The sequence below is a fragment of the Gopherus flavomarginatus genome, chromosome 4 (assembly GCF_025201925.1).
Source record: "Gopherus flavomarginatus isolate rGopFla2 chromosome 4, rGopFla2.mat.asm, whole genome shotgun sequence".
NCBI lineage: Eukaryota > Metazoa > Chordata > Testudines > Testudinidae > Gopherus > Gopherus flavomarginatus.
In genome coordinates, this window is record NC_066620.1 from 60,385,376 (window position 1) to 60,408,395 (window position 23,020).

At 41.3% G+C, this 23,020-nt stretch overlaps 1 protein-coding gene and 4 non-coding genes across 5 annotated transcripts in view; all 5 read right to left on the reverse strand.

Annotated features, from left to right (window-relative positions):
• WDR43 (WD repeat domain 43) overlaps positions 1 to 21,909 on the reverse strand; it is a 35,132-nt gene extending 13,223 nt beyond the window's left edge. Inside the window, exons 1-7 of the mRNA XM_050948529.1 lie at positions 21,655 to 21,909; positions 15,115 to 15,249; positions 11,011 to 11,132; positions 3,259 to 3,379; positions 2,054 to 2,193; positions 1,342 to 1,444; positions 138 to 202 (exon numbers count right to left, since the gene is read on the reverse strand). Coding sequence (XP_050804486.1) covers positions 138 to 202; positions 1,342 to 1,444; positions 2,054 to 2,193; positions 3,259 to 3,379; positions 11,011 to 11,132; positions 15,115 to 15,249; positions 21,655 to 21,882 — 914 coding nt within the window. The 5' untranslated portion in view covers positions 21,883 to 21,909. The remainder of the gene's footprint in view (positions 1 to 137; positions 203 to 1,341; positions 1,445 to 2,053; positions 2,194 to 3,258; positions 3,380 to 11,010; positions 11,133 to 15,114; positions 15,250 to 21,654) is intronic.
• Positions 1,858 to 1,937, reverse strand: LOC127050419 (small nucleolar RNA SNORD53/SNORD92). The gene has a single exon (XR_007774230.1). It is a non-coding gene; the product is annotated as a small nucleolar RNA SNORD53/SNORD92 (small nucleolar RNA).
• LOC127050420 (small nucleolar RNA SNORD53/SNORD92) lies at positions 3,027 to 3,110 on the reverse strand. Its single transcript, XR_007774231.1, has one exon. It is a non-coding gene; the product is annotated as a small nucleolar RNA SNORD53/SNORD92 (small nucleolar RNA).
• LOC127050417 (small nucleolar RNA SNORD53/SNORD92) lies at positions 6,803 to 6,880 on the reverse strand. Its single transcript, XR_007774228.1, has one exon. It is a non-coding gene; the product is annotated as a small nucleolar RNA SNORD53/SNORD92 (small nucleolar RNA).
• On the reverse strand, positions 14,002 to 14,079 carry LOC127050415 (small nucleolar RNA SNORD53/SNORD92). The gene has a single exon (XR_007774226.1). It is a non-coding gene; the product is annotated as a small nucleolar RNA SNORD53/SNORD92 (small nucleolar RNA).
• Positions 21,910 to 23,020: the final 1,111 nt, after the last annotated feature.

Sequence of the window (23,020 nt, forward strand, 5' to 3'; positions counted from 1 at the left end):
TGACCAGGATGTAACAGTTTAAGACCTGAACAGGACCATACTCGGAAATGACTACAAACTGCCTTGCGGTATCGCTGGGTTCTTCTAAAATATAAGGTTAAGATAAAGAACTTTGAATTTTTAGAATACCAACTTACCCATTTAAGATGTGTTCAAATAAATGCAACTGTCCATCTCTGCATACAACTGCTAACTTCACTGGCTGAAAGAAAGTCACAATATAGGGTCATTATTAGATCAGAGAACAAACTTCCAGTTATTGATACATCATGAGAAATTAACATATGCTACTACGGTAGGAACTTAAATTAAATCTACTGAAGTACCACTGATATAGGCAGTCCCACTAAAATGGCTTGAACACAAGTGGAGAGGCATAGGTTTGGTAACTGTTTAATAAGCAGGATTTTCAGCATATCTACATGGAGGCTGTTTCTATAGAACATGTATGCGAGACAGCAAGTCAGCCATAACGTGCCTCTCTGTCCAATTACCGATATACATATAATATATCATATTCTATCTGAGATCTCTACAGTAATGGATGAAAATGTAGAAAGCCTGGCTTGACGTAGTGCATTTTAAGAAGAAAGGTGAAAGATGTAGGGAAGAGGCTTAAACAGAGACTGAAATGTGTTATGGAACACGCTTCAGCTGTGTCATCTGTGAATAAGATCTGTTTTAACTCCTCGATTCTTTTATGTAGAAGTTTCCTGCAGAACATCCTAATGTGCTAAAAATCTGACTTATGGAATGCATACCTGATACAATATATTAAATTGTAGTTCGTTCAAAATTCAGTGGGATTGTCCTTGCCTCCTCATTTCAGGAAAACCATGGCAATACTTGAACCGTATTTTGGAAAGAAACATGCTTATTTTGTGCTACAAGATGTGGCAAATAACTGACTGCTAATAAATTGTTTCAATTTTAGAGTCAGTTAACATTTTCAACAAGAATGCTGAAAAACATTTAAGGGACGGAAGTCTGAATGCTGTTACTTTGTAGCTCCCTAGTCTAACACCAGTTCTCAAACAAACCCATTAATTTGCATTCAACACTCATCCTTGCTTACTACACACCAGAGTGTTTTAGAGTCATAGAATATTAGGCTTGGAAGGGACCTCAGGAGGTCATCTAGTCCAATCCCCTGCTCAAAGCAAGGCCAATCCCCAGATTTTTACCCCAGTTCCCCAAATGGCCCCCTCAAGGATTGAACTCACAACCCTGGGTTTAGCAGGCCAATGCTCAAATCACTGAGCTATCCCTCCCCCCATTAAGAAGAAATCAGCACTGAAAACTTGAAACCAAAAATGTACAAGTTCAAACTACTTCTCTTACCTCCTCTTTGCTTTCTGACATTGTTAGGTCAACAAAGATTGGCTCATCTGTAACAGTAAAAGACATCACAGCATTCTTGTCTCTTCTATCTGATCTGATCTGCCTGGAGACACAAACAGCACATATTTAGCGTAGTAAGAAAAAACATTCATTACTCTGCTACTCTCTGCATCATCACTGAAGGAGAGCACAATATTATAAATCCCATGAACAGTGACCATCTACAACCCAGCTCTATGTGGATTAAAGACTTATCAACTAAAAAGTATTTTAACTATTCAAAGCTCACCGTGCCAATCATATGTTTTCTTAAAATCCTAAGAGTGTTCTAGCCCCAAACTGTAAATTACTAAAAAAATTAGTCAAGATTCTTGTACAAAACAATACCCAAGTGCAAAGAAAACGTGAATGTTTAACGCACACTTTTTTAAAAATAAGACACTAAGAGCAAAGAAGTCAGCCATGTAACAATGTTCTTAGCATGTATTACAGTCCTGAGTAGTGTCTACAGGTATCATGCTCAGACACAGCCAAGGAAATTCACATCCTCATTTTATTGTCAGTGAATTGAAACCACAGTTGAATCATCATTGCATCAAACCAGAATAACCCTTCTGTTTATCTATGAGCAAAAGAATTCAATTCGCACTTTTGTGAAAAGTCTATGCTCAAACTGAGTATCAACAGATTTTCACAAGAAAAGCCTACATACCATACACTGAGTAACCGGTCACGTGCTGCTCCAGACAGGAAATAGAGCCCCGTAACTCCATCAAAGGGTTGACTTTCATTTGGAGGTCGTACTGTGGTGAACACTAGCGCTGAAACTGCTGTTGCATGGCCTGTGAAATTCTAGAGGAAATGAAATTTTATTTGTGATGAGATGGTGAAAAGTAGTCAAATGGTAAAATTTTGATGTTCAAGCTGTGATAAAGAACATTATGCAAGCTGCAAAGGTCATCGCCAAGTATTACAGAATATGTCAAGACGTTTCTACAGTGTTTTCAGTTAGAACTAGAATCCAGCTGCCTTGAACCTCATTATATTCATCAAGAGAGACATGAAAGAGGTTACACGAGGAAAAGAGACAGACTGGTAGGTGGAATTTCAGATCGGGAAAAACAGAGAGAAAACGTCATCCTCCCCAACAACCTTCTGTATTTTACACAGTCCCCTGTGGGACTACCCCAGGAGGTGGTGTTACACAGGTACCTCTGTTACTGCCCAAAGTTACTTCCCCATCTATTCATCTTCTCATGAGGCTTACAAGAAAATGAAGACCTGTTTTTGTTTTCAGCCTACAGTTGAGCATACTGGTTGGTCAATGCACCTATTATTTTTAATTGGAGATGACCAGCAAGTAATTAAGTTCCATGTGTTTAGACCAGGTTTATCTGTGTACCTAACAGGATGTTTGCTACTATGCCTCTCAACCTGCTAGGTAACAGATAAATTATGTAGCTGGTTACATTAAGATTGGAAAGATGCTGTCTGAAGTCTAATAGCACTGGGTCTCTGCTGAATGCTGCTGGCAGAGTCCATTGTTATATATGAAAGGAGCTGGTTTGGTCTATTTTTATGTCTCTAGAGACAGAATTAGGAGAAAAAGCATAAAAAAAAAAAAAAGGACATCCAGTGAAAATGAGCCATACGAAGTTTATGTTAATAGTTGGTTTGCTGACAGCACACTCAGACACAGCCAAGGAATTTAGTGTCCTCATTCAACTGTCAGCAAGTCAAAACCACAGTTGAAGGTATCATCATAGCACCAACTTCCAGTAGCCCCTGGACTGACAATTATTTCTTTATACTCGACACAACTTGGACATGCTGCACTAGGAAATACTAGCCACACTAGGTCAGTTTAATCAGGGAAGGATTTTTTTTAGATCCAGTATATAAAAAAAATTCACTTACTCTGTAGACTTCTTTGGTCTCCAGGTCCCACAGTTTGATAGTTCGACCAGCGGAAAGTAACATTTTTCCATCTGGGCTGATGCACAGACAGCTAACGCTGCTATTGTCACCTTTCCATTTGCTAGATTTTTGTTTGCAAGGGAACAGAGGAAGGGAGAAAGGAAAGGGGCACCAGTTAATATATCTCAAACTCAGAGCAGCAATGTTGAAGAGGCTAAGAAAAATGCAATAGATTTAAGAAGCTACAAGCTGTGTCACAGCAATTAGTTTTCTGTCCCCCCCACAACCAAAGCCGTTTACACACAAGAATATTAATGTGCATCAAATGAAAAAGCCACACAGTCTTGGTCCGTTGCTGCCCATACTTTACCATCTCAGTGTATGTAATGCTGGTGAAAGGTTCTGGACTGACTGCCCCAAAGTCCAGTACACCCGAAACAGGTGTAGCATGGGCCACAGTAGTACATGATTCCTACTGCACCAGACCCCAGAAAGTGTGCTCAACTTTTTCTGGACACTCTCCCAATAGGGTAATTCTGCTGTGTGCCAATGTTGAGGCTTAGTTCATTAAGGGACTTTTGAGGTCCTTGAATAAAGGTGTTATAAAAGTGTCAAACACTGCCATGTACACTTGTCTCCACTAGGAACTAGTCAGTGACCAACACACTTCACGCAAGCCACTAAACTGCAAGAGGACGATCCGTGTTCATTCAGTGTAAGGAGTGACCCACGCAACCCCATCATAAACATTTGGTTCATTGTTACAAGTTTAAGACAGTTTTTTCTGAAATGCTTCAATGCAATATTCACAAGGTTGTATATCTTCAAAACCAAGCTAATTTATTCCACACCATCCTTGACAATCCAACAGAAAAGTCTAAATGGAAGGTTTACATTTCACGGGCAATACTATGTTCAATTCAACAGAGTTCTTTGCTTTCATATACTCTTCCAAAGAGGAACAGGAAGAGGAAAAGGAAAAGACTAAGCAAAAAGCATCCAAATTGACTCTTTCCTATTTAAATATTCTGCTCTGGGCACATTTAAAAATATTTTAAACCAATCAATATAAAATAAGACTAAAAATCATATGTTACTATTTAAAAATTCCTTCCATATCAAATATTTAGATATGAAACTATACAGCAAGGAAGAGCTATATTGTGATACTGATGACAGATAGCAAGGATGTAGTCAGACAATAAGCAGCTACAGCAGGCGAGAGAACAGCAGAAGTTTTCCATTGCTATTTTGGGTAGGTTTTGTATTTAACCCCTTCAGTTGTTCAGTCACACTAACATTACGTGTAACTTGTCACAAATGCAGGTAAGGGATTTTCAGACAGAAGCGTGATTTTTATGTTGTTGGTGTGCCTTCAGTTTATATATTCTAATTAAATAAATGTCTTCGTAGTTATCTACAGCAGCAGGTAACTGCAGTGAATATGGTTTCTTTCAAACATTCATTCCCACAATGTAGGATAGGAAAGCAATCACTGTTAAATGCTTTGAGCAGCTACTGTGAGACACTGAATACAGGTCACATGAGAAACTCACACCTCTGAACAATCCGGCCCCTAGCTGTGATTTTTCAGGCATCTGCAAATCCACAAGCTGAACTGATCAAAGGACTGTGTTGGTTCCAGTGATGGAGCTACAAAAACAAGACTTTAGGTGACCTGCATGGAAGCAATATTAGCTAATCAAACATCCTGTGGTACTTTTGGCTTGGTAAGCTACTAAGAACTCAGTAACAAACAGACTCAGGGCAATCCACTGAGATCAATGCTGCCATAAGGAAATTCTTTAAGGAATAAATATATGAATACAGATCAGTTCCCACTGAGCATGAGGATTAGCTCCTCCAGGAAGATCCACCCCTTCTGGGGGAGCCAAAAAGTAGTCCAGGAAAGAGAGAGAACTTCTTCTGACAATTTTTAAAATTTATCGTTAAGCCAAGCAGAGACATATCTGCACACTACTAATTAATCACAAGATGGTGTTGCTTTTGCAGATTCCTAAAAACAACAAATGTGGCTTCCAGTGAAAGAATTAAGAGAAACATACAAGCTTACTGCTGCATTGACAACTGAACTGAGAAGAGATGGGCTGAGGCACTTACCGAGACCAAAGAAATCTTCTATAACCGCCTAGTTTTACTTACTAACTGTTAACTTCCATCACCACAACACTGATGGTTTTTAACAACATCTACTTGGAATTCTCTTTTAATGCTTTTGTAAGAAGTCAACTATTCTGTTTAAATTATTAAAGAATTATTTCAGGGAAATGGCACAGAAGAATAAAATTTACAGGTACCCATATTTGAGTGTACATCTACACTGCAGTAAGGAGTGTGAATGGCAGCTTCTGTAGACAAACCCACACTAGCTGTACTCTAGCTAGCTCACTGAAAATAGAAGTGAGGAAGCAGTGGTGAAAGCTTCAGTGCAAGCTGCAGAGACAAATATGTACTCAGGGGAATCAGGCAGGCTTGTGAAGCTCACACCACAGCATCCTCTCTTCTAGTTTTAGTGAGCTAGCTAGAATACAGCTAGCACCAGTAGGTCTACAGAAGATAGCACTCACTGCCCTGATTGCAATGCAGATAATACCCTGAGAATGTCCTTTCAAAACACATCTGGCTAGATTCTGTGCAGTACCACCCAGGGCAAGAGGGGGGCAACGGTTGCTTTATGCTACCTTTGTTTCTTTCAGATTCTGGGCTGCCGCAGGACTGAAATAGTTAGAGCAACCCTACGTGCTTCTGTAACTTATGGCAGCCTCCCCAGTGCTAAATAAGGGCCATGCAGCAGCTTAGAACCTGTACAGCACCTAGCACTATGGGAACACCTCCGCCCACCCCTATGCACTGCTATATGTAGTACAGAGCTACCTGCACTGATGCCATATTGTTAGAGCAACTTATAGCAGCAAAAGGAGAGGCCAAATCAGTCCCACTCTCTCTTACTAAGATCACTTCAGAGACTCACTCCACATTCCAGATACATTTCATAATTTCCAACACACACCAGCACACTGGCAAAGCCTTTGTATCAAGATTCTGTATTCCAAAACACATTGTGAGCTAGATATTGAAAGAATGACTGTACCAGCTGACAAGACGACAACAGTGGTCAAACAAAGGCATTAAAGCAATTTTAAAGACAATACAGTACTATACAGATTGAGATACAGAATCTGAGAGACCCTGTGACAACCTAAGGTTGTGTCCACACTAGCATTTTTCTTCCAATTCCCACTAGTGGTAGTGCTATAGTAGCCTGCTGCTGGTAAGTCTGCACAAGCACTGACACCCTTACCACCACCAGTGGAGCTACACCAATGATAATGCAATGTTACAAGGGTTAACTATCCTACTGAGTGCTAGCTTTATCAAAGACGGCACTTACAAGTCAAGAGGATATGGTTTGTTCTTTAATTTTCAAAGATTTTGCAAAATTAAAAAAATAATAAACAGCTATCTGACCCTCTAGCAATTGCTGCCTTCAGCTTTGTTTCACAGTATTGCAGTCAGCACCAGCCAGCTCAGAGAGCCAAGAGGAAGTTGTCCCCACTGTACATCAGTAGTGAGCGAAACCAAGTGGGTATCATCAAAGCAAGGCATTCTGCTTAATGAATGGGCAGAGAAAACTGATTTAACATTCACAACGTCAGGATAAGTATTAGTATCTGACTTTACACAATCGTCCGAGAACATCCTCTGGATTCCTAAGGTAAAATTTTCTAAAGTGTGTACGTGACACAGGAGCTTAAACGCCATACTCACTTCTGAAAACGTTGTCCGTAGTACTGAATTTTCAAAGATTCCAGACTTAGCATATCAAAAAAGCAAATAGTTAAAGAGTGCTTGAAAAAAAATCACAGGCCATGCCCATGAAACACAACAAACCAACTGTGGTGAGGACTGCATAGCTGTTAGTATCATTTGCACATTCTTGTGCCTGATAAGATTTTCAAATCCATCAGCCACAAATAGCAGTGGTAGGAAAGCCATGGACAATGATGAACCCAGCACAATAACGGCAGGTCACAGGGCAGGAGCCCACTCATCTATAGCTGAGCGTGGTTCCAATAGTCACATACCGCCTGTGCCGTAACAGGAGGATAGATGTGGTCCCTAGAAGATTGATACTGATGTTGAACAAAATGAAATACAAACACGACAACAGGCGGGCTTGAGCCAATAAAGTACCTGGTATGTGTTGGGGTACACGTGATGATGATGTTCTGATTCATGTGACATCTTACTGTGCTACTTTTGGTCAATGTGAACTACCACTTCAACCAGAAAATGCCATCTGCAGAAAGTCATTCTGAAAAGAACTTCGCTTGGAGAGAATTCATGAGATGGCCAGCTCACTACTCCCTCCCTGCTCTGTACTAAATCGCAGCAGCAATAGTAGAATGGGGGCGAAAGAAGTAGTGCCTGAGAAACTACAGGAGGGGCAATGAGGGTGTCTTAAGCATCTCGGTGACTGGATACCATGTCATATTAAAAAGGTCATTTTTCCCCAGCCCTGCAGCCATTCATTCCCCAGCCCCGCAGCCTGTCAGGGGTCTGCAATGGCAGTGTGTTTGTGGATGGCTCAGCATCCAAGAACACAGTACCCTCCAAGTAATATCACCTGCAGCAGAGGAGTGATCACAATACAGCTCAGGAAGGCACTGCAAAGGTGAATTTAAACCACCTTTGCATTCCCTGTGCTGCTCTGGCTGTGCAAAAGGCTGGTTGGTGAATTCCCTTGGTGTACATTAGAACTGCCTGAAGGCTTCTCTAATCTTTATTGAATGCTAACATCCCTAAGAGGTTCATGAAGCTGCTTGGGTTCATGCAACTATTCTACCCTACCCAAACCCATATCCCGTTATGCTGGCTCTAGAGGATCCCCATAAACTAATGGGACCCTCCCATGGCTCATTTTCAGTCATTTTCAGACTGCTTTGTTTTGATGCTCATGTGCAAAGCTGCTTTACCACAAAAGAAAATGTGGCCCAATTTATGGGTTTTAGCCAATGCCCACGGAAGTGAACAGAATTCTTTCCATTCACTTCAGTGGGATGTGCATCAACCTCCAACCGTAGCACAAGTGTATCATCTTGACTGTCTCATGGATTACATGAGTAAGACACAGCAGTTTCAGGATAGAGAAGTATGACATTGGTTCTGTTTGAATCTGAATGGAAGGAACAAACTTCTGCCTAAAAACTACTCACTTTTACAGAAGGGGGAGTCATTTTCAATGCTGAAGAAAGTCTGAGGCTCAAAAAAAAGTCTGAATGAAACCTTACCAATTCTTTTGTGAACCTAAAACCCAATGAGTTTTGCATATTATATTTTACTGCAAATAATTTATTGTAAACAGGACTATTGTGTGTTTCAAAGAGTATCGGCTGTGTTTGGCGTTAAGGGTAAGCCGCCTTCTTGATTTAGCAGTTCAAGACCTATTTTCAAAAATGAGTTAGCAGCCTAAGTGCCCAAGTCACTTTTGAAAACAGTATCTGAGCTCCTAAATCATTAGGGCACTTGAAAATTTTACCCTAAATATCTATTGTAGAGACATCTCACAAGAGTCCACTATTCTGCTGCTGAAAACCAACAGATATTTCTATAGACTCAGAAAAATTATGTGAAATCCACCAGTTTTGTAGCAGTAGTAAACAGAGGCGCTGTCTACACGCAGTTGAGATGTTTGGTCAAATTTGTGCAAATCACCTTTGATCAACACTTGTTAATCCATTTAAGAGTTACTGATGTTGATTTAATATAAGTCAATTCCTTACCGATGTACCAATTTAAGTTAAGGCCTGAGATAGACAACACAAGACAGATGAAAACAAGAGAGTTTTAACAGTGGTCAAGCTTTTATACAGAAAGTTTCAGCAGCAGATAAATAAAAAAAAAAAAAAGTTTTCTCATGCACCTGCACTCACCCTCTCAACCTTACATTGGGTGGTGGCTGAGTTACAACAGTGCAACAGGAAACAGAAACACTCCCATAGTTTAATACACATGAAGCTATTAAACCAAGAGGTGCTGCGTATAGAAAGTAGCCATCCTGTGGACTGAGGAATTCCATCAAATTTAGTTCTGCTGAAAACATTCTCAGTAGTCAGGCTAAAAGGGCATTTTTGTGCATTACTTAAAAAGAAAGGCTTACACAACCTTTCACATTTTGAGACGTCTCTCTGCTACAACCAGATTCGACACCAATGTGGCAATCATATCATACATATTGTTCAAGTCAGAGCAACCAATGAACTATTGAACACAATGTTAATAGTGAAGTCCCATGATGTTCTGTAAAACTGTGTGATATACTTACTGTTGCACCAGAGGGGGGGAAAAACCTCCTTTTAAGATTTCCTACTTTTTAAAGCTGGTTCAGTCTCAAAGGTTTCAGTTCTTGCAAGACATGAGTTTAACAAGTCCTGTCTAGATTACCTGGGGCGATCACTAGCTATGGCATAAGCCATTTTACAAATCTGTCATGGACTATCACAGCTGCATACAGTCTTAACTAGCTAGAATAGACATGCTAGCATCATTTCCCTCACTACCGTGAACAAAAGCACCAACACCTTATGTATACTACAGACAGGTTAAGCACTAGCATGGTTGCCTGACACAGTTAGTGATATCCATAATCTAACATAGACAATCTTAACTGTGGCATGCAACTGTACAAGCATATGGTTGTGTGTAATGCAGACAACCTGACAGGCTGCTAGCTACTGTATCTTACTAGAAATGAATCTGACAATACTGCTGCCCTAGCTGCTTTCTGCACAGCATACAATATAACAAGAGCAAATTAAGACAGCTGTTATGGACATATTTCAGAGATGTTTAAATATTTAGCCCTTTTATACTAGAACGTGTGTGTGTTTTGTTGTGGCTATATATTCGCAATTTAATCTATGAATTTTCTGCCTTTTGCAATTGTCTTACCACTTTAATAATTTTCTGTTCATAACAAAAAAATAAAGGGTGCCTGAGGTTATGCTCTGAATCTGTATTTAAACATTCCAACAAGTGGTCTGACTTTCAGAAGCAATGAGTGCACACCCAATGAAGTCAGCAGAAGATACAGGTCAAGGTTTTCAAAAATGGTGAATACCCAGCATTTCAATAGGTTGACACAGATTTACATAACTATGTGACTGTGAAATACTAGATGAAGACAGTGTACTGCACAGCACATTTTAGAGTTTCAATAGACCTACTTTATAATACAAGAGCATGTTCTAAATTAAATGCTTGTGAAATATGGTTTGTGAAGACAACCCCAAAACAGTTCTGAATAAAAGACAGTTACCTCTCTCATAACTGGTGTTCTTCGGTGTTCACCTAATATGGAATGGACCTGAGCAAGCACTGAGAGTTCAAATTTATATTTTTTGCTGAGACTTGTGACCAGAATGTCTCATATTTTTTAAAATTGATTTTGAAGAAATGCCAAACCCAATTATTTTCTTGACACAGTGCATCTTTTATGCCCTTAACAGAGCCACAACAGTCCTCCTCAGAAGCCCAGCAGAGCAACAGCTTTCCCTTCAGCACAGAAGACTGGCTACCAGCTCCTGCTGGCATGAAGGTCAGCGTTCAAACGCCTTGCATAGCAAAATATGGTACTTCCAACTAGACCTGACCAAAATGCTTTGATGAGGGGAAGAAGGGCGTGTGTAAAAGTAACGCTGACACTATTGACTGCACACCAGTCTCACTCACCACTTCACTTTGCAGGTCCGTGTGTTCCATTCCACAATGTGTTTGTCTTCTGAACAACTATATAAACAACCATTATCCTGGTGCCACCGTACACAGTTTATTCTATTGTCATGACCACCATCCTACAAGAGAAACAAAGGTTTAATTACTAATGGGCAAATGAAATGGGCCTTGGCTAATGAGTTTTTGTGCAATCAACATACCGAACAGGCCACTTTTGGGGAGCTAAATCAGGTTATGGAAAATATGAAAAGGGTTATTCATTCAAAACAGAGAGATGGTACTATACTGCAGTTTTAAGATGGTCTCACACACATGCATCTAGATAGATGCTAGACATATAAGTGGTTACACCTTTAAAATTCTTTAAGTAATAAAAGGTTTAGTGAGAGAATTCAAGTGTGCTCTAGCAATTTAAAGTCACAGATAAAGAAAACCATCCCCCTTCTCCTTACATCGACATAAATACAGCCCAAACAGAGCTATATGAATAAATTATGTATCTTGCTAGCCTTCTTCCCTGATGATACAGATATCTCCCAGATGGACACTTCGAGAGCCTTCCTTCCAAGCAAGCTGCTAAGTAAGTGCCAGTTCCATGTATTCAGCACTTCAGAAGGAGCCATCACCAGACCAGACCCAAGGACTTAGCAAGAAACATCAGCCACCTCTCCTGTCCGTCAAGTGATCAAAATGGCTGCAAGCTCACAGGCCTAGAAAACAACTGGATGGACATAACTAATCACCCTACTGAATATCTCAAATAGATCAAACAAGGAAGAAAATGGGGATGTCACGATCTAATCTCGAAAGGCAGCTAAATCTGATACCCTATACCAGGAGTTTTCTGATAAGGGGCAGAGACGAAAGAGAAAAGGCAGGAGGAAGAAAACCAGAGACACTAGCAGAAGGGTTTCCAGCTCTGAGATTTTAGAGAAGGTTGGGGTTGTGACATTCGATACCCTGGGAGAGCATCCTGTAACCCCCTATCCCTCATTTTTATATAATCGTGATCTTACCTAAAAAGCATGCCTTAGAAGGTATAAGGGGAACGGTTATGATCAGTTTGAAGTCATTTCACTATCCATATCTGTATATCATTAATGCATATGAAGCTATCAGAATTGTGTTGTATGGCTGTCACTGAACAACCATAAACACAATTCTCACAACTTCATATGTAAGAGAATGTAAGTTGGGAAACCAGCCAGATATTAGCTCCCCAGAGGCAACAGCAAGGAAAGTAACCAACACCCGGACAGGGGTCAATAAACCTATCAACAACCATAGTCCAGCAAGGGAGCTACTCGAAATGCATTAGATTATCTTTTGTTTTAGCTTGTGAATTTTCCCTATGCTAAGAGGGCGTTTTATTCCTGGTTTCTAGAACTGTGAAACTAAGCCCAGAGGGGGAGTCCTCTGTGTTTTCAATCTTATTACCCTGTAAAGTTACCTTCCATCCTGATTTTGCAGAGGTGCTTCTCTTACTTTTTTCTTTATTATAAAGTTCTTCTTTTAAGAACCTGATTGATTTCAGTGTCTCAAGGATAAAGGGTCTGGTTTGTATTCATATTAAAGGCAACTGGTTGGTATATTATTCTCAAGCCTCCCCACGAAAGGGGGTGAAGGGGCTTGTGGGGATATTTTGGGCGAATAGGGACTCCAAGTGACCTTTCCTGCATTTCTGTCTAAATCACTTGGTGGTGGCAGCAATACCGTCCAAGAACAAGGAAAGTAATTTGTGCCCTGGGGAAGCTTTTAACCTAAGCTAGTAGAAATAAGCTTAGGGGGGTCTTTCATGCAGGTCCCCACATCTGTACCCCAGTGTTCAGAGTGGGGAGGGAACCCTGACAATGACTCACCTGCATGAGGCCACATCAAGGGAACTGCTCAACTTGGAGACTCAGCAATGCCCATCCAGACATGCCTGGACTAGTACTCCCCAAGAACATAGAACTGAGGGTACAAAACAGACACAGGCCCAGCATGTGGCCCCTTCCTCCTTCACCCACCCATGCTGCAAGCAACAAGGACACTCTGAAGACTCCACCTGAGGGGACTGGCCTGGATTTCAAGGGTGAAATCTGCGTACTATCAACTGCAATATCCAGTGGTGTGAGGAAAAACTGCTTAGTCTAGTTGTTGCCCAGTCTAACAGGGTTGAGAGTTTAGACTGTGTGCTTATATTTTATTTCTTTTGGTAACTAATTTTTTCCTTATCACTTAAAAATCTATCTTTTGTAGTCACTAAATCTGTTTTACTGTTTATCTTTACCAATGAGTTTGTGTGAAGTGTGTGGCAAATCTGCTCACATTCTGTAAAGGCTAGTATATATCCGTTTTCAATTGATGAAATGGTGAACCAATTAATAAATTTGCACTGCTCATCTTGAGCATGGCAAGATGGTGTATTCCTGAGGTGCCGTGCTGGGAGCTGCACAGATTTGGCTCTGGTGCCTTTCTCCATGTGATTCATGAGTGACTCTGGGAGCATTCATGCAATCTAGCTGGGTGTGGTGCTCCACATGCTATTGTGCTGAACAATAACAACAACTGGAGATGTTTGCTACTGGTCACTAGTAAGGCATTGTGAAAGACAGCCCAGATTGGAAAGAGTTCAGGGTCACAAAGGTCCCATAGTTCCATGCTGCACCCCCGGGATCCCATCACATGGCTCACTGGTCAAGTCATCAAATAATCCCGGCATCATGTGTCCCAAACATGGGAGTCTATCAGTGTGGGAGGGAAATGTACTGGGTTACAATCTGAGACCTCGTATTAGAACTCAAATCTTACCAAAGGAGCAGCAACAGCATTTTACTGAGAATCTGTTCTAACCAGAATGAGAGGGTGAACACATGCCTAGAAAAGTTACTGGATCTTCTTCCAAAAGATTAATGCAGTTTTCTAAGAGCATCGCTAACCTGCTTTTAGTCATAATTTGAGTTTCCTGTAAATTTACTGAATTTTACTATTTAATTTAGCACCAGCCTGCTCAGACAGCCAAGAGGAAAATGTCTTCACTGCAAGTCAGCAATGAGCGAAACCAAGTAAGCATCATCACAGCAAGGCATTATGCTTAAATATGGGCAGAGAAAAAAATTAATTTGATATATTTCAAAACTAAAAATGACTTTTCAGTTATGACAGAGTGAGAAATGTTCTTGCAATTCCAATTTTTTTTTTTTATTTTTATTTTTTTTAATGACAGCCACTATTCTGTTCCTAAACAAGAAAAATAGTCAACATTTCTGTGGACCCATCAAAAACATGAACTTTGTGGGTAAAATAAAGACGTGTCACCAGCAAAATATCAGCATTCACCCTATCAATTTTAAACCAATGTTGCTAAACCACTACCCAGCTTAACAAGGCACACAAATGTTTTCCCATACATAATACACACACTCATGGGCATTGATGCACAGTGTAAGTCTAAAACCAGGAGGAAGAAATCAGTCTCATATGTCTATTCCAAAATATTATCATTGATATCAACCATTCTATTTCTTTGTTTTGTTACAATTCAAGGCTAAATGAAAAGGCACAGAAGAGGTGATGTTAATAAGAAGGAAAAACGACAGCAGGATGGACCCACCACCGAATGGGTTTGGGAAAACCATATGCTGAGAATATAAGGACTCACACAAGACGTCATATGGAAAGCTAAGTCTGTGATTCACACTTGTATAGAAAATCCAACATGCCAGTGCAAGAAGCATCTCCATGCTAGCCAATGCCATTTTTTTTAATTCTCAGACACAGAATATTGTCTAATTGTTGAAGATGCAATACAGCCAAGATGAATTTCATGGTGTCTAAATCCTTACTATTCTTTTGAGTTAAAAGGAACTCAAAAATTACAAATGTACATGTAATCGTATGATGTTGGGCTAGTCTAGAAAAAGTAATTCCTCAGTCTATACATACTAGCAACACTAGAAGTAGAATTATTCTGACATTCTTGTGGATACCACATATCCCTTCATGCATGTAACTACATAACCATTCAGAATTTAAAACTTTGTTAAATTAGCTTAGCCCGCCCCTCTGAGCAACAGATATGACCTTACAAATAGACAGAAAGATTGATGTGATTCTTACTAGTTTGCTCTGTAATTCTCCTTTAACTGTGCTGTATAATAAAATGCTGCCAACTGCTGTACCAATAGCCAGTAGATCAAACTGTTCGCCTGCTTGTGCAGCTTCAGATTTCCTTTTTTTCCTCTGAGGACCCTCCTGAAAAGAGATTGGGAGCGGGGTTAAAAAAAAAAAAATTACAAGTTAGTCTGGTCTGCTTCCACACATAAGGGTTCCATAATCCTAGAGTTCAAACACAATTGGGAACAAATGTGTGTAAATTCTAATGTAGACAGGACACAATCATGTTTTTAACATGTTAACTAACAGGATTACAAATCTTAGTGTAGACAAGCCCAAAGAGTCTTATTTAGACCACTACGGCTCAAAATCTAATTTTAAAAGATCAAATGAAATCATCCTGACAGCATAGTGGCAGTGTGTTGTTCCATGAAGAAAACCCCAAGGTCATTTTCTAGTCTTTGCTTTATTCCCGGAGCCAGGCTGAAAGGTAATACACGGGGTATGCTTCATCCCCAAAGGGGAAGGTCAAAACCATTACTACTTTTCATTTTTCAAAGCACTTTACAAACATTAAATAAATCTTCAACTCCTCTGAGGGGAAAGTGCTATTTCCATTTTACAGATGAGGAAAATTAGGAAAACACAGTGATTTGCCCAAGGCCACAAAGGAAGTCAGTATTAGAATAGGCATTATAACTCCTAGTTCCTGGCTCCCATGCTCAGACCATTTTTTAATCCCTTGCCCTCACAGTTTGAGAGCCACTGACAATCTCTACACAGAGTTTCAGCCTGTCCTCCTTGCCCAGAAGTGTGGTGGGATGGCGGTTAGGTAAGTGAAAGAGACTAGACTCAGTTTCTCAGGATGCCAAACCATAAAGAAAGGAGGAGGAAAAGCCATCACCACTACAACACTTCTGCTCACAAGAGTTTAATGTCAGACTGTGTTCATACTTAAAGAGTTAAGGGCTTCAGAAGAATGAAGCAGTCCCAACCCCAAAGGCAAAAGGAAAATATTTTTCTGCCAAGTTTGTTGTACATTATGTAGACACTATCTCATCTCAGATTTCATTTTTAAAAACTTTCTACCCACAAGACACAAAACGATGCTTCCTCTACAGAACAGGATATCTGCACTAATGCATCGCACCAGGAAGCCCAAAAAGGACTCCTTGTAGGCTTAAAACAAGAGCCTTGCTGCTCCACCTACATAGGTGTCTCTCTTACATTACAATAGGTGACATGCAACATGTAATTAGTTTGTGCCCAAGCCCAAAGATATGAGAGCTGCAGGCCATCTGGAAGCGTACACATTTAAGTTTTAAATTTTAAACAATGCAACAACAAAGAGAGAGAGACACACAGAGAGAGAGAGGCTACGTCTACACTACAGCATAAAATCGAAATTACTAAAACCGGTTTTATAAAACCAATATTATAAAATCAATTTTATGCGTCCACACTAGGGCACATTAATTCGGTGGTGTGCGTCCATGGTCCTAGGCTACCATCGATTTCCGGAGCGGTGCACTCTGGAGCTACATTAAAGGAATGAGACCAATAACTTCGATTTCCGTCCACACTAACCCTAAATCGATATAGTAATATCGATTTTAGGGTTACTCCTCTCGTTGGGGAGGAGTACAGAAATCGATTTTAAGAGCCCTTAAAATCGATTTAAAGTTCCTTGTAGTGTGGACAGGTACAGAGTTAAATCGATTTAACGCTGTTTAAATCGATTTAACTGTGTAGTGTGGACCAGGCCAGAGAGACTTTGCATCCCTGAAGTTGCAGTACTCTACAAACTTTTGACATAGTGCTAAATGTAAGATATTTGGGAAGCAAAAATAGAATAATTTTAGCTGACATTAACTCTATGCCAGTTTAATAAAAATCAGAATAACTGACATTTGAATAAAAAACTTAACTCCATTCCAGAAGTTTTCACATAAAGCCAAACCTAAGTGGATAGCTGAGGTCTCTGCTTGTCACGAACATACTCTCAGGCTTCATTTTCAGAGACAAAGGAAGGGTTTTTTAAAATGCACCAAAAACATGAGTGCAGCAAAAACTATAACACACATCCCAAAGCATGTTCATACCTGGAACTAAACATTTCAAACCAGGTCTAATGCATGTTGATCATGATTTTAAAATCTAGATTAACACTAGGTCTGAACATTAAACCAACTAACTAAAACTTGTTTGGAGGCAGTCACATTAAAACTGTGTTTAATTAAACACTGTTCTTTGGTCAGTAAAGAGGAGGCCTATGTTCACACTGGATGCCCACACAGTACCGGAAGACCCTAAATGCTATCTGCATTTACTAATAGTCTTTCATACTAAAGATGAACTGCAAAGGAAAAATGAAACCAGTTAAGTACAGATGGGTGCTGAAAACCCTTTCTCCTTGAAATAGCAAGCAACCAGGCATAAGCACAGAAGCACCTACTAATTTATCTAAAATTCTTCCATTCTCCCATCACCCTACCCCCCTCCCCAAAATTCTTAGTTCACTAGAGATATTCCAGAACACATTACAAATACAAGCAAGTCTTACCTAAGTCCATCAACTCATATCATTTCTGATGTCACAGAATGAGCGAGCCAAGTAGTAGCAAAGGTTCTCCAAAGGAAACTTGTTTTTAACTTACCTTATGTCTTTGCTGAAATGCTCCCAAAAGCTTGGCTAATGAGCGCATTTGGGTATGGCGTCTTTAGAATAAAAGGTGCTAAACCAGTCGTTCTCAAAGTTTGCACTGGTGACCCCTTCCACATAGCAAGCCTCTGAGTGCGAACCCCCTTCTAAATTAACACTTTTAAATATATTTAACACCATTATAAATGCTGGAGGTGAAGCAGGGTTAGGGTGGAGGCTGGCAGCTCGCGGCCCCCCATGTAATAACCTTGCAACCCCTAGGGTCCCCAGTTTGAGAACCCCTCTACTAAACAAACACGAGGATTAGATATTGATCTAGAAAATCCCTCGCTCACATCCTTCCAAAAATATCCATAGAACTAAATACAAACCAGTCTTAGGTCCTGATCCTGCAATGATTGCCACATGGCGATATTTCCTATTCACTTCACTGTGACCCAACACAGAGCTCACTGCAGGATCAAGACGCCTTTGATACCAGACAACATCTAGGCTTTTGTGTGCAAGGCACAGAACTTGATCCTGCCACATGAGTGTCTTACTATTTTTTCAGATGCTACAGATTGAAGAAATATTTAGAATTAATTTACGATTTTGACTTAGGAATATTAGTATTTTATTTAAAGCAGTTATGGTAAAATAAATTGATTTTTGTTTTCTTTTAAGAGGGCATGGTTTTCCATAACAGCCTCACTTGAAAAGTAGATTTTTATAAGGGACTATTTCAGGGAGACTTTCTACTGACCAGCACTTTAAGAAAATAATGTCACCATAACAAAAGCTAAAATACCTCCCACACTACAAGCACATATACAAAGACTGGGGAGATGTGTGGTCCAAGCAGCTATCACAGAGCTAGGAATTCCCAGGATTAGAGTTCAAGATCTCACTATTTCTACAACTCATCCCCATATTGGCCAAAAAATGTGTGGTCGTCATTAAAGTGGCAAGAGTCCAGAACATACTTTGCCTTTGTGTAAATGGAACCTGGCCAAACACCACCTAGAGGTATCTACTGGCATATGATTGTTCTTAAAGCATGACACATTAGCAGAAAACAGAAAGCTTTCCAGTACAAAAGAAAACAAAATGTGTGTTACAAGCATCCTTTAGTTGGCTCAGCTACCAGAGCTTTATTTTTCCCTGCTTATTCAATCTGAGCACAAACCAACAAGTTACAAAGCTACAGAGAATACATACTACAAGATACGAAAAGTTACCAGTTCCACAAGAGAACATGCTGAAATTCAGGTAATGCTCACAGTTCAACATGTTAAGAGATAATTAGCACTAAGATGTGGCCCAGTGTTCAACAAAGTTCCTTACACAAGATAAAGAGCCCTGCCTACACAGACATTTTAAAACATGTCAGCCCTTTTCTGAAGAACCATTTGCAAACACAGTTCTTGCTAGAAAGCTGCTTAAGAAGCTCATGTACACATTGTATCATGCCAGGACACCATGTTATAACAATGTCTGAAAGCTATAATATAGGTTATAACATACTTTGGTTCCATCCAGACAGGCAAAACCAAATCCATGCTATGAAATGGTATCCCAACATGCAATACACCAAGTGTGACAGGCCCAGTTTCTTCAGTCAGCACAGATACCAAATGATAAATATGGCTTTCAAAAGTGTGTTGTTATAACGGAGCAAATTAAAGTACAGGACAATAAGTTAAGAGATCTAAACTACTTCTCTCTGCCGCAGAAATCCTGTGTCCTTGGGCAATTAATCTCTCAGATTTCCTAATCAGTAATATGGGATAATACTCAGGAGCACTCACAGAATAAATTAAACAAGTATGTAAAGCACTTTGAAATCCTTGTACAGATGTTACATAAATAAAATATATTATAATATGGTTACACCCTATCTATACTACTAGCCAGGGGGAAACTGCACTTTCTGAACAAGAACAAGGTTTCAATACTGTTTTTATCCCTACAAAATGGTTGAGATGGTGGCTTCAAATCTCAGTGTAGACAGGATGTAACTGAGCTAGCGCCTTGTTGTTTTAATTCTGATCACACCTTTGGTTTGGTAATGAACTGTAAAAAAAATATAAGAGAAATGCTCTGAAATTCAACCCTGAAATTTCCAAGTTCCCAGATGCTTGCTCTGAATGAATCACTGAATATTAGTCATACTTATTTAAATCATTCCTGAATCCTGGAAAAATTCCCCTCCATAAATAACTTGCAAAGAGCAAAAGTGGCGAGATAGATGTTATCCCAAAGGGAGACTGAATTTTACATAAATTAACAGTGTATGAATTCCTAATACCACTACTCTCTCCTTAACAGTGTCTCACCAACAGAGCTAATATGAAGGACAGCATGTTACAAATATAATTCATTCTTTGAGCAAAGGATACTTACAGCTATTATACACACATACAGTTCAATTAATGTATATGGCTAATACAAACCTATTTCAGAAGAACTACCTATCAGCCAAATCATTCTATCACAGCCACAGGTGAGAAAGGCTTACCCAAGTGCTTCTCCCCACCTGCAATTATCTGGATCCACAGATATTTTTGATTACACAAGCATTTTGGATAAATGGGACTGTACTAGGTATGTCAGAACTGCAAGAAGTCATTGTTCCTTAGTTCTCTTCCTAGCTTTGGACACTGGGTGACTTTGAGCAAGACACATACTCCCCAACCTGTAAAAGTGGAAAATACTTACCCACATTACAAAGAGACTGGCAGTCTTAGTTCAATAACACCTCTAAAGTGCTTAGAAACTCCCTAATGAAAGACACCACAGGTGTTATTGTGGCATATATATATAAAGTATACATAGACACAGATGTAGGACCCATAGACATAGTGACTAAATTCGTTTGTAAACCCTTTCTTTTCTTTAATTAAAAGTCTTCTTTTTAAGAACCTGATTGATCTGTTTTTTAGATCCAAGGGGATCAGATCTGGACTCACCAAGGACTCGGGGGGGGGGGGGGAGAAGAGGAGGAATGAGTAATTCTTCATTGTTTTAAGATCCAAGGGGTTTGGATCAGTGTTCACCAGGGAATTGGTGGAGGAGTCTCTGAAGGGTACCCAGGGAGGGGAAGGTTTTTTTGGGGGGGAGACAGAGTTTTCCAGATGACACAAACATTTGAAGGTGGCAATCTATTGATCTAAGCTACTAATTAAGCTTAGGAAGGTCACATGTAGGTCCCCACATCTATACTCTAAAGTCCAGAGTGGGGGTGAAACCTATGACATGGCTATAGCCCGCGAAAGCTTATGCTCAAAGAAATTTGTCAATCTCTAAAGTGCCACAAGTACTCCTGTTCTTTTTGTAAACTCTGTGTTGCTACCGCTCCAGAGGAGACACTTAACATCAGCTTGGGCCACCCAAGGACTACCTCACCACTAGGCGCACACACGACGGGTGGTAAGATTGCCTCATCCCATGCTCTCCTCTCTCCCGACCGGCAAGCCTAGGACTGGGTTCACCTAATTCTTCCCTTCCCCTAGGACTTGCGCGAACTAGCCCCCCTCACTGGAGCGGCTCCCCCGGGACGGGGCCCTGTCGAATCCACCACCCCTAGTCTCGGCCCGAGCGGAGGTGGGTGCCCCACGTGCACTGCCGGTGGCCCGTCTGTACTAGCGCTGCCCGGCAGGGTGCTGCGGACAGGAGGCGGGAGGCCTGCAAGGGGTTGGGGGCCCGTGACCGTGTCCCCGTCACACGGGAGCTGTTTCCCGGCTGTAGTGGGGGGGCCTCCCCCCGACTCGGGGCCTGTTGGCCGCTCTCCCCGGGGAAGCCACATGCTGACGGGGGGTGGGGCGAGCGGGCCATGCGGTGTGCAGGGCGGCAGCGGCGGCACCCCCGGCCCGGCCCCGCGTTCCCTCCCGCCCCGGTACCTTGCTCGGAGGCTGGCGGCCCCCCGGCGGGGCCCAGGCCAGGCACGTGCAGGCGGCGCTGAGGTGGGCGGAGGGCACGTACTCGTGCTGCAGGCGGCTGCTCGGCGTGTCCCACACCCGGAGGCGCCCGTCGGGGCCGCACAGCGCCAGGGAACGGCGGCCGCCTGGGGAAAAGGCGCAGGGGGCCCGTGGGGCCTCCCCACCACACGCCGCTCCGACCGCCGCCATAGCGCTCTGGGCTCGGCCTCTGCTCCAGGCCAGCGGCGCAGCGGCCACGTGTTTCCGCTCCGCGCAGGCGCACTGGTCGGGGACGCGCTCCCCCTGCGCCGCTCCTCCCCTCCGCTGCGTGGAAGGCCCGCGCGCCGGTGGGGGGTGCTCGGTGTGGCAGGAGTGGGAGGCCTGTTGGGGGAACTTGATGGTGGCTGCACAGGAGGTCGGGGGTGTCTGATGTGTGTTCAAATAGTATTTTGAGGCGGGTAGGGGAGGGTTATGAGAGTATCAAGGGTGAAAGATGGGGTCCTGGGGGCTGTGTATGACAGCTTTGAGAGGTACCGTCTGTGTGCTAGAGGGGGTTGGGGGGTGTCCAGAGGTGTGTGTATGACAAGCTTTTTTTTAAGGCTTCTCATTTTGCAGGCCAGTTAAATATAGGATATAATGTGACTGTACCAAGGGATGCCTGAGACATAATTGTTGCATATTAATTTTATTAAGGGTCATCTCCTTGTTAGGTACTGGGAAAGAGTAAATACTGCAGAAACATCTGCCAGTACTGATCAAAAGATTCATAGATTTCAAGGCCAGAAGGCATCCATGTGACTTCTTGTGTAAGACAGGCCATAGATCAGAGGGGTAGCAGTGTTAGTCTAGAGCTGTAAAAGAGTCTGACGAACTGGGTAGTCACCCAGAAAAGCTCATGCTCCAATACATCTGTTAGTCTATAAGGTGCCACAGGACTCTTTGCTGCTTTTACAGGCCATAGAAAGTCTCCAAAATAGTTCCTACAGCAAAGCTTTTAGAAAAACATCCAATCTTGATTTAAAAATGATCAGTGATGGAGGATCCCCCATGACTGGTCATATGGTTAATTACTTTCAGTGTTAAAAATGTACACTTTATTTGCGGTCTGAATTTGTCTATCTTCAACTTCCAGCCATTGGATGGTTTTATACCTTTCTGTGATAGATTGAAGAACCCAGTATTAAATATTTGTTCTTGGACCTATACATTCCCATTTAGTTAAATCAAAACACATACTGTTTTCTTTCACATACCTTTCCAAGCAATCCAGTGACCTGTCCTCTCCATTATTTACCACTCCCCCAACTTTTGTGCCATCACCAAACTTTTTCAGTGGTGATTTTATGTT